The sequence below is a fragment of the Empidonax traillii genome, unplaced genomic scaffold (assembly GCF_003031625.1).
Source record: "Empidonax traillii isolate 1590-97213 ecotype Southwest subspecies unplaced genomic scaffold, ASM303162v1 scaffold215:size2007263, whole genome shotgun sequence".
NCBI lineage: Eukaryota > Metazoa > Chordata > Aves > Passeriformes > Tyrannidae > Empidonax > Empidonax traillii.
In genome coordinates this window covers 1,672,116-1,683,124 of record NW_020955408.1, presented here as the reverse complement: position 1 = coordinate 1,683,124, position 11,009 = coordinate 1,672,116, and the positions used below count along the sequence as shown (strand labels likewise).

At 44.4% G+C, this 11,009-nt stretch overlaps 1 protein-coding gene across 1 annotated transcript in view; it reads left to right on the top strand.

Annotated features, from left to right (window-relative positions):
- The first annotated feature begins 1,331 nt into the window (after positions 1–1,331).
- The window catches only part of TTC39C (tetratricopeptide repeat domain 39C), a 36,316-nt gene continuing 26,638 nt past the window's right edge, over positions 1,332–11,009 (top strand). The window contains exons 1-2 of the mRNA XM_027887569.1: positions 1,332–1,347; positions 1,378–1,574. Coding sequence (XP_027743370.1) covers positions 1,429–1,574 — 146 coding nt within the window. The 5' untranslated portion in view covers positions 1,332–1,347; positions 1,378–1,428. The remainder of the gene's footprint in view (positions 1,348–1,377; positions 1,575–11,009) is intronic.

The following is an 11,009-nucleotide window of genomic DNA, read 5'->3' as shown; positions in this document are numbered from 1 at the left end:
CTTTGTGCTAGTGACCTTGGTCTCTGACTAAAAAAATCACTTACCTTGGAAGGAAAAGCTGCATTATCAGAGGACAACTTTGGACTTCACAACTTCACACCCAAGGCCCTGCTGTGGCACCAGCTGCTGCATCCCACCCATGAAAACTGAAAAACCCCAGTGGGTCTTGTGAGGCTATGGAGAGTCCACCTGAGAGAGGGCAGGTGAGCAGCAGTTCCCTGCACCCATGCAGTGCCCACAGTGTGGTGAAGGGAGGTGTAAGGGTGGGGAGGGAAGGTGGTACATGGAGGAGGGGGGAAAAACCCACCAGCTCCACACACAGACACCCCCAGGCTGCCCATTCCTCTCCCACTGGTGCTTGCTGTGCTGTCCCCAGGGCTGGGGGTACAGTCTGTGGACAAAGTCAGCAGTGCCCTGGCAGCCCGGAGGGAAAACTGTTCTGGGGGGCACGAGGCAAAGCTGCACCAGCCAGTCACAGGAGGTGATTGTCCCGCTCTGCTCTGCACTGGTGTGGCCTCACCTGGAACATGGTGTGCAGTTTTGGGTGTCAGAATTTAAGATACAAACCTATCAGAGTATCCAAAGGAGAGCAACTGATGAAGGGCCAAGAGGGGAAGCCATATGAGGAGTGGCTGAGGTCACTTGGCCTGTTCAGCCTGGAGGAGACTGAGGGGAGAACCTCATTGCAGTTAAAACTTCCTCCTGAGGGGAAGAGGAGGGGCAGGCACTGATCTGTGGTGACCAGTGACAGGACCCCAGAGAATGGCCTGAAACTGTATCAGGGGAGATTCAGGCTGGATATTAGGAAAAGGTTCTTCACCCAGAGGGCGGTTGGGCACTGGAACACGGTCCCCAGGGAAGTGGTCACAGCACCGAGCCTGACAGAGAGTTCAAGGAGCTTTTGGACAGTGGTCTCAGGTACACGGTGTGACTCTTGGGGGGTGGTCCTGTGAAGGGCCAGGAGTTGGAATCGATGATCCTCGTAAGTCCTTCCAACTCAGGGTATCCATTAACTGATACCCAGCGAAGGAGGGCTGAGGGCTCTGCGGGGCGGGGCAGCCCCGACCCCGCCGCGGGAGACACCGCCCCGCGGCCGACGCTCCCCCGGCCCCTCGCCCGGCGCGGCCCCCGCGCCTGCGCGGCCCGCGCGGCAGCAGCGCCTGCGCGCTGTGTGGAGGGGCGCGCGCCGCCGCTCGGGAGGGTTGGCGGGCGCGGGGCGGCTGCGGCGCGCGCGGGCGGCGGCACCACCTCACGGCTCGCGACCCCGCCGGCACCCACGCGCCCGGCTCCGCCCGCAGCGCGCGCCCGGGAGGGGACGGGCGGGCAGGTGGATAGATAGATAGGTAGGTAAATAGGTAGACAGATAGATATAGATAGATAGATATAGATAGAGGAGAGCCGGCTGGGTCCCGCTACCTCCTCACCGTCATGGCCGGCTCGGAGCAGCCGCCACCGCCGCGGGAGGACGGGGAGACGCCGCTGCCCCTGGAGGACGCGGAGCTGGCGCTGGCCGGCATCAACATGCTGCTGAACAACGGCTTCCGCGAGTCCGACCAGCTCTTCAAGAAATACAGGTCAGCCCCGACCTCTCCCCCGCCCCCCGGCCCCTTCCCCGGCGCGGCCCTCCCCTCTGCAGGCGCGCCGGGTCTCTCGCCGCGGGCAGCCTCGCCCGGGCCGGCCCCGCCGAGCGGAGACGTCCGTGCCGCCGGTCCCTGCCTCGGTCAGCGCTCTCGTGGGGAAGGGACACGCGTGATGCGCAGCATCACAGAGTGGGTCAGGTGTAAAGGGACCACAGTGGGGTCGTCTGGTCCAGCATCCCTGCTCAGACAGGGTCATCCCAGAGCACATGGCACGGGATTGCGTCCAGACGGTTCTTGAGTGTCGGTATTGCGGGAGACTTCACAACCTCTCTGGGCAATCTGTTCCAGTGCGCGGTCACTCACACAATAAAGTTCCTCTTATTCACGTGGATCTTCCTGTGCATCAGTTTCTGTCCATTACCTCTTTGCCTTTTGCTTGGCACCACCGAGAAGAGCTTGGCTCTGTCCTCTTGGCTCCTTGCCTCTATTTTTACACGTTAATGAGTCCCCTCTCAGTCACCTCTTCTCAAGGCGGAACAGACCCAACTCCCACACGCTTTCGTCGTAAGAGGGGTGCTCCATTTCCCCCAGTCATCCTCGTTGCCCTCTGCTGGATGCACTCCAGGAGCTCCGTGTCTCCCTTGCACTGAGGAACCCAGAATTGGGCACAGCACTCCAGATGTGGCCTTACCAGGGCTGAGTAGAGGGGCAGGATCAGCTCCCTCTACCTGCTGGCAATGCTCTTCCCAATACACCCCAGGATACCATTGGCCTTCTTGGCCACAAGGGCACACTGCTGGCTTGGGTGATTCGCCCCCCAAGGCTCTGGCTGAGGGGCTGCAGGTTGGCAGTGGTGGTGGGGTGGTGGTTTGTGTGTGTGGTGGGGGGTGTCTGGAGGGGTGGGGAAGGGCCGGGCAGGGGTCCCTCGGTAGCACTGGCGGCGTTTGTCTGTCGTGTATGTGTAAGCATGCACGTGTGCCTGGAGAATTGTCCTGGGGGGGTTTCGCTCTGGTGCTTGTATTCGATCTGATGCGGTTTTTGGCCCACAAAACAGCAATGGAAGGTCCCTGACTGCTGCTGTGATTATCTTCAGGCTAAAAGATTATGTTCATAATCTCTACATACATCAGGTTTCTGCGTTAAGTAGGCATCCGGTAGGAACAGCATTAGTGCAACTGTGTACGTCAGTCTTAGAGAAAAGATTGCCCCTACCTGTCCTTGCTTTTTTTCTGAGGGCTACTGTCTTCCACCTGAGCTTGAGCTGCTGTAATTGCGCATACATCCTAAATAATTAATATGCACTACATTGCTGTTGTCTGTGTGATTGAATAAGACTTTAGTTGACTTAAAATAGAACTTCATAGTGATGGTGTACTTATGTGCTTAAATCTTGTTTACAGAAGGGGTGGTTGGAAGTAAGAGTGTGGATAGTAAGACAAATTAAGAACATTCCCCTTAATAATAATGGAATAACTTTATGGTGTACCTGCAGCGGTCTAATATTATACACCTCATTCTGTCTTTAGTATATGTTGCTATGTGACATGCACAGTACTGTTGTACTAACTGGAATGTTGCAGGTGGCAAGTAAGGTCCAATTCTGCATTCCTCACATGCATAAACTCGAAGATCATCAAGTCCAACTGTTGACCCAGCACTGCCAAGACCACCACTAAACTGTGTCCCTAAGAGTCATGTTTTTGTCATGAGAAGTTGTGCCCTATGAGTTACATATTTCTTGAGTATTTCTTTCTGTTGGAGTCGTCAGTTGTTCAATTGCTTGTGTTTGTGTTGTGTAATTTTTTAAGGTGCCAGTTAAGGAGCACTCAGTGGTGTTTCCTCCCCTTTTGGTTGTGTTGTGCCATTGCTTTCTCTCAGTAATGTGAATCTGGAAGTAGTCTCGGAATTCTAAATATGTGATGCTTCTTACATTGTAAAGTAGTGCTAGGGAGTAAAATTGTTAAGATTCCTATTCTCAAAATGTAGTTTAATCCTCAAGTGAAAGGGTGAAAATAATTATCTCTTCTGCAAACTGTTCTCTTGTTTATCTAGGAGGTTTATTACGAAAGATACCTTAAATACAGAAACTTGTCAATCTTTTTTTCCAGGTGCAGGCTTTTCTTTTTTTGATTTTATCAAGAAGTGCCTCTGAGTTCAGTGTACTTTTTGATCCTGGCCTTTAAACACCACTGGCAAGGAGGAAATAGGAATTCCTTCTTAAGATTAATGGTTTGTGGGTCATAAATTGATAATTGCTCTCTTAGAGCTGGAGATTTTCACAGTCATTTAAAAACTTTGTCCCAAAATTTATAGCAGGGTTCCTCTTGCTGTGGACTAATAGACCTTTACTGAATTGCATGTTAACTGTATTTTGAAAATGTATTTGACGTAGGAGAGAGAATACAGCAAAGTATCCTCAACTTCCTGTAAATTTGAATTTTGGGGGCATGTACAAGTTTTCCCCCAACAGTTTTGGGTTCTATACTTGTCTTGAATGTGTTCTTCCTGAAAGGACTTAAGTAATGCTATTACATCTTTTTTTACATGCAGTCTTAATGAGTATGTTTTTGTTGGTGTGTGCTTGGAATTATGAAATAGAACCCATCCTAAATGGGGCTGGTAAGCCTAATGAGCAGCTATTGGGAGCTCTCCATAATTTAATATAGATGTTTGTAATTTGTGGCACTAGAGCTCAAAGATATCTGATGGAATGCAGTTTTTTTAACTTGATAGTTGTCTGTATTTCAAGTGACCTTTCATAGAAAATGTTAATTCTAAACTACTGCTTATGCAGGTAGTTTAGCTCTGTTTCAGAAGCTTAGCAGTTATCAGATGAAACGCAGAAGTGAAGGGAGGAAAGGAGGCCTTTTTCTTATGAAAACTGTTTAAGAACCTACAAAATTATTTGGAAACTTAATTATTCAGCAAAATGTTTCTTAGAAATGACTGGTTTTGCTTTTACTTTCTATTCCTTTAATTTTTACTTCATTTGCCACTGAAAGATCTTGTGAAAGATCTTGTGAAAAATTAATTCAAATCAATGCTTCTGTCTTCGTGGGACAGGTTGGACCTGTTTTTCTTTCATATTCTGCATTTTTTCATCTTCCAGAAAGCTGACTGCTGAGCCCAGAATCAGTCATGTTTGAAAACTGGTCATAATGCAGTCCCTGAGGAAACCAGGGTAGGAATTGCAGCTATGTTTCATGTGTATAACCACATAAATAAAACCTTGCCTCTCAAGAGTGGTGGTACTTTGAATGGGCTATGGAACCATTGTTTCAGTGTTGGGCATGGGAGAGTAGTATTTTATCTGTTGGTGTTTAGGGCTCATATATTTCTATATAAAATCTGAGGAAGTCAGATGAATATGTCAATTATGTGTCAGATACAATATGTCATTGGAACTGCATTGACTATCACACTAAAGCAGGTAATGTTTTGTCTGGTGTAGTTTGTGACTTGTTTTGTTCTAAATTATGCTTCAAGGAAGATACCAGAGTTTTGAAAAATCATCTGCAGGTAGCATCAGAAACTGCATGTGCTTTTTCATGAATTTTGTTTTTTTTAAGAAGGCCAGATCCTCCATCTGTCATTGGTGATAACATTCTGAACATAAATCAGATACCAGTGGATGTTATATTTCCACAAAGCTGCAGCAGACAGCACCACTGTCTTTAATGCTTGTAGCTGTGTCAGGTCCCTGTAGTGTAAACTCATATTTGAAACTGTCATGTATCAGTCTTTCTATTCAGCTTGAACAATGCTGAGACCATCACAGTTCTCATTGATTTAAACTTTGAGTACCTGTGGAAGCTACAAGAGATGTGGAGGATAACCAGGGACACAGGCATTGGAGATGGAGCCCTAAGTCAGCCGGTGGGATTGTTTTGGTGAACCACCCTGACATCAGCAGGAAAGCTGGAACTGGAGTGTTCTTTTTCCCCTTGTAGTTTTTTGTATTCCTAAACATTTAAGAAGGAAAGAAACTGTCAAAAGACCTATTTTTTTTTGCTGATTCTTCACTTCCTAAAAGCATTTGCAATTCAAAAATTATTTAAAAACTTCCTCCAGCGGAGAGAAGAGAGTGTCAAATAAAATCAGGAGTTCTTAGCTAAATGTTGACTCACATCATAAATTGTAGAATCATGGAATATCCTGAGTTGGAAGGGACCCATGGAATGATCAAGTTCAAGTCCGACCCTTTGCAGGATTACTCCTTGAATCACACCATGTGCCTGAGAGTGCTGTCCAAACGCTTCTTGAACTCTGTCAGGCTCGGTGCTGTGACCACTTCCCCGGGGACCGTGTTCCAGTGCCCAACCGCCCTCTGGGTCAAGAACCTTTTCCTGATATCCAGCCTGAATCTCCCCTGACACAGTTTCAGGCCATTCTCTGGGGTCCTGTCACTGGTCACCACAGATCAGTGCCTGCCCCTCCTCTTCCCCTCAGGAGGAAGTTTTAACTGCAATGAGGTCTCCCCTCAGTCTCCTCCAGGCTGAACAGGCCAAGTGACCTCAGCCACTCCTCATATGGCTTCCTCTCTTGTCCCTTCACCATCTTCATTACCTTCCTTTGGATGCTTTCTAAGAGCTTAATGTCTTTCTTATATTGCACTGCCCAAAATTGCACACAGGACTTGAGGTGAGACTAGCACAGACTGGGCAATCACATCCTTTGACCAGGTGGCAACTCTCTGCCTGATGCACCCCAGGACACAGTTTTCCCTCCTGGATGCCGGGGTATAAATCACAAGATCAGGGATGTTATCTGACAAGAAATCCAACAATTTTCTGTCTCCTACCAGGGAAATGTTTGATTCTGCATGAATGACTTACTTCTGAGAAGGCTTGATGAAGTTTTCCACTTCCGTCTGAATGGAAAGACAAATTGTGCAAGATGAAAAGTAAAATGTGTATGATGAGGTCATCTCCAAAGAAGAAAATGAAGATGATGTAGCGGAAATGTGATTCTAAGACAAAGCGTGTAAAGATTTAAAGAATGGGGCCAATATAGAAAAGCGTGCTTGCTGTAGAACCTGCTAGGGTAAAGCAGAACATAGAGTAGAGTGATAAGCTGGAGCAAACGGCAGAAAAACTCAGTATGATTACCTAAAAAAAAAAAAAAAAAGACATTAAAGTTGACATGTTACCTGGTGGTGCAGTGGCTAAACTGCAGCGCTGTCAACGCTGAGATCCGGGTTTGATTCCCGGTTAGGACACTCTCCAGGCAGATGGAGCTCGTTAGCCCTGTAAGGCAATCCATCTACGTCCTGAGACCTCGCTGCCACCGTCCAAGCTCGCTTGGCCCCGGCAGATGAACCTCAGGATTAAAGGGTGGGCTCAGTTCCGCGCACACTGTGTCTCACCTAAAAAATCCAATGCACAGGCTGGAAGGTGTAAAGACCTTCCCCGGTTCTTCGTTCGCGAAGACTGGCCATTATATATATATATTAACAGACATACGAGCTTCAGCAATGGACCAGAAATTCCCTTGTGGATAGGTGTTTGAACCTCACATTACTAATTTAAAATGCTGACTCTGGCTCAAAATACTTTCGACCCAAATAGAAGTTGAGACAAGGTGACATTAAACCAGCATTGATCAGTAGGTAGATTATAGCCCATGTATGGGCTGTCTAATCGCTGTTAAAATTCTTGCTTATGTAGCTCAGCAAAAGAACATTAAGAGCAAAAATTAAGTGATTTAGTAGATGCTTCAGTAGCTTCTCTAAAGATAAGGACAGCAGAGCGGGAACTGACGTCATTTGGTTGGGAGAAGGATGATAGCATCTGGATTGGCAGTGTGAGAATAAATCATGAGTGCCCTGGTAGCAGCCCTGTGTGCTTTTGTTTATTGCAGCCATAGACAGAGGAGCAGCTGCTAGATGGATGCATAAAAAGGAGAGTTATTTACAAGGGAAGTGATCTTTAGTAGTGGTATTCTAAATGTGTAATAAATGTATATCTCGGCAAGGTAAGATTTCATTGCTCGAGGCTAGGCAGAGTACGTTATAGCAGTGCACAAAACCCAGCACCAATCTTCCAGTTGTATGGATAGATTAAAAATATTTTAAGTGTTCTGCAGTTTAAATCTTTCAAGACCTGGGTATGTGGAGATAATCACATTGAATGTGATGTTTACTTTTGTGGCCTTCGTGACAGAGACGGGGTGTCGCCGAAAGAAGTGGTCGAAAGGGTAGAGGGAGGTTGAGAGGTCCATTTGTAATATGGGGCAGTATCTGGCAGGTGGAAGTCCAAGGGAAGATGGGAGAAAGCTAAACTAAAATCTGAGTTTGTAGGTCAGAAATTAGAAGTCAGGTTTGATGGAGATGGCAGAAGAGATATGATAGCAAGCAGATCTTATTTTAACACTGAAGAATTTAACTCTGTGAAAGATACAAATACTGTGTAAAGACTTTTCACCCATTCTTTGATCTACTCTTTCTAGTAAAAAGTTGGAGCAAAGCGATCCCCTCTTAATTTGCAGAAGGACAAAACAAATGAGGTAAAAACTGGATGGAACAGGGCTACAGAATTATTTCTTTATTCCTGAATTTCTGTTTTGGTTGTGTATTTCTAGTGAAAACAGAAGTGGATGGTATGGTTTAATTTAACAAAACAAATTTGGGCTGATTATGAAATGTAAACTTAACTGAGATATGACATATTCAGTTTTTAGTGTGTCTTAATACCGTAATGGTTCCGTGACACTTCGATTACCTTGGACATTTCATATGCCAATATTGGATGAGATGTATACTTAGGTAAATCTGTCGTGTTTGTAGTCCCACAAATAATTTTTAGAACATATTTTAGAATAACCTGGGATGGAATAATGGCCAAAGGATTTCTGTGATTTTGCAGTAAGTTCCTTACCTTTATATTTACACTTTCTTCTTGTTTTGAAATATTTAGTTGCTGCTTCTATATTTTTCCAAGAATTTACATGCCATTATGGTTTACTCTCCCACTTTGAAGGAAAATAATTTGTTTCAACTTGAGTATCACTATTACATTACTCTAAATTTGAGCTCGGCTGTAGTAGTTTTAGAAGCTGATGTATTTAGAAGGGAAATACTGTCTTGGAAATTGCTGTAGAAAAAAAAAAAAGAAAATACTGAGGAGTAACTGAGATGTTTGTTTTTATGTGCTTCATTTCTGAGTTATTTTTTATGGTAAAATTGGCTGTATTATCTCAGCATTACTATGCCAAGGTTTAAAACTCCTGAATGTTATCATTAATGGAAAATTAATGGGCATGGCAAACACCATGGCAAACAGTGAAAATGGGGCATGGCAAACACCTTTCTTCTGAAATTGAATCGCTATCTTAAAGATAGGACATGATATGAGTCAGATTAGTCAGGGTTTACTGGGAGAAGCAGTTCCTCATGTAATGCTGGTTTATATACCTGGAGGAAAGTTCTGCTTCAGTGCTCTGAAGTTTTTGACTTAAGTGTAGTTATGTATACCAACTGTATTGATATGTAGAACCTTTTACTGTGATATCTTTTAGTAATGGTGTTAATAGCACAATTTCTTACAATAAAGATATCTTCTGAGTCCTAGTTTCCTAGCTGAGGGGCAAACAGTGTTTGACAAAATATGTCTGGAGGCTGGTGCTTTTTTTTTCTTTTAATCTTTGAGCTAATTAAAAGTCTTGAGATTTTTCTTTACTGAATGGAGGCTATTGCTTTCAAAGTCGTGAGGACAACTTGGGTAGCGAAGTGTCCCAGTGTTAATTTGTATTCAGTTCCATAACTCCTGCCAACATTGATGTGGCCATTGGTTTGCTGCTAGTATTTTCCCAAGTGCTGCCTCATTTTTTTATATCTTAACTTTTTGATATCTGTCAAAAAAGATGTAAAATCATGTCTGAAGCTTAAGGTCGCTTATAAGGAGCTTGAGCCAAGAGTTATTTTTGTGGAATTACATTTTTCTCAAAAATTTATTGTCATCATTAATCACACCTTAGTTTTTACTGGAACAGTACTGTGCCATTGCAAACTTTTTTCCTAGCTCTCAAGGAAAAGATAGCCCTAAGCTGTTGAAGAATTTATGATCCAACATGACATTCACGAAGACTGAGCACAGAACATGGTTGTTGTTTAAAATGGATTTTAAACACTGAAATTACCTTACTAAATGATCTTCCATAAAGCTGCAGTTGCAGTGACTACAGTGACTACTTAGAAATGTGGCAGAAGTCTTCTTATTTTGTTTGGTGATGTCTCAAACCCTGTGTGGGGAGCTCCTGCAGTGAAGTTTGCGTGTTTTGATTGCCAAACCGCGTGGTCTCAACAGAAGCATCCTCCAGACATAGTATAATATTATGCATCATGTTTTTTTGCTTCAGGGTCCTTTTGTGCTACAGCCCATATGTGCTGTAATGGCAATGCTTTTTATAGATTGAGTGACTGAAAGTTAAAAAGAACTGATCTGCGACATTTACCTCATGTATTACAGCTACTGATAGTTTCAGAATAGAGTGATATGGCTCTAAAATCATCTGTGGATGATTTTTTCACTGTTTTGCCTTTGATCATGGGGGATGGAATTGGAAACACAGTACAAGTGTGGAAGCAGTTTTGAAAGATCAGTTGAAAAGATAAATATGTATTTGGGGAAAAAACTCAGTTGTACTCAGACAAATATACATTAAAATACTTGGGAAATTTTTGCTGCTTGCAGTAAGGGCTTCAGTGTATTTTTAAGTCTGTAAAGACCAGTTGGCTCTCAATTGTAACTAACTGCTTCATTTTTTAACATTATTTTAACATTTTGTAACTCTCCAGAACTGCTTACTCTCTGTGTATGTTGATCTGAGGAAACTCAAAAATGAAACATTTGGGTTATTTCTGAGCTTTCTTGAAAGTATGATGTAAATGCAACTTCATACTTGCAGACATATATGTAAAAATTTCTTGTCCTGATCTGTTCCGCAGTTTTAGATCAGTTGAGTGTTGATAATGCAGGTGTGACCTTGAAGTGTGTGGTGAAGGTTGTGCTGAGTATGGTGGTACGACTGACTGCCGAACGGGTCCCGCATGCCTCATGAGTTGGGAAGGGGATTATGAGAGAGCCATGTGCCCTCTGCAGCAGGAGTTCATGCTGGATGCTGGAAATGCCAGCTGCAGCGAGTGTAATTTGTGTAGCTGATTGCTACTGCCCTGTGAAACGCAGCTGCTGGTAGAGAACAGCCCAGGTACTGAACAGCAGAGATGTTTGCTGGCGGCTGTTCTTTGCTGATGTGCCAACACAGGGGGAAGTACCCAACCTATTTTCTTTCAAAAAATAATGAAAACATGTGGCAGGTTATATCCAGAATTGAGCAATGTGTATCAAAAGGGAAGGTTTTTCTGCGTTATCTTACCCGTTTTTCTTTCTTATTATTCTTGTTCATGTCCTTGCTTTTAGATATTTATGCTAA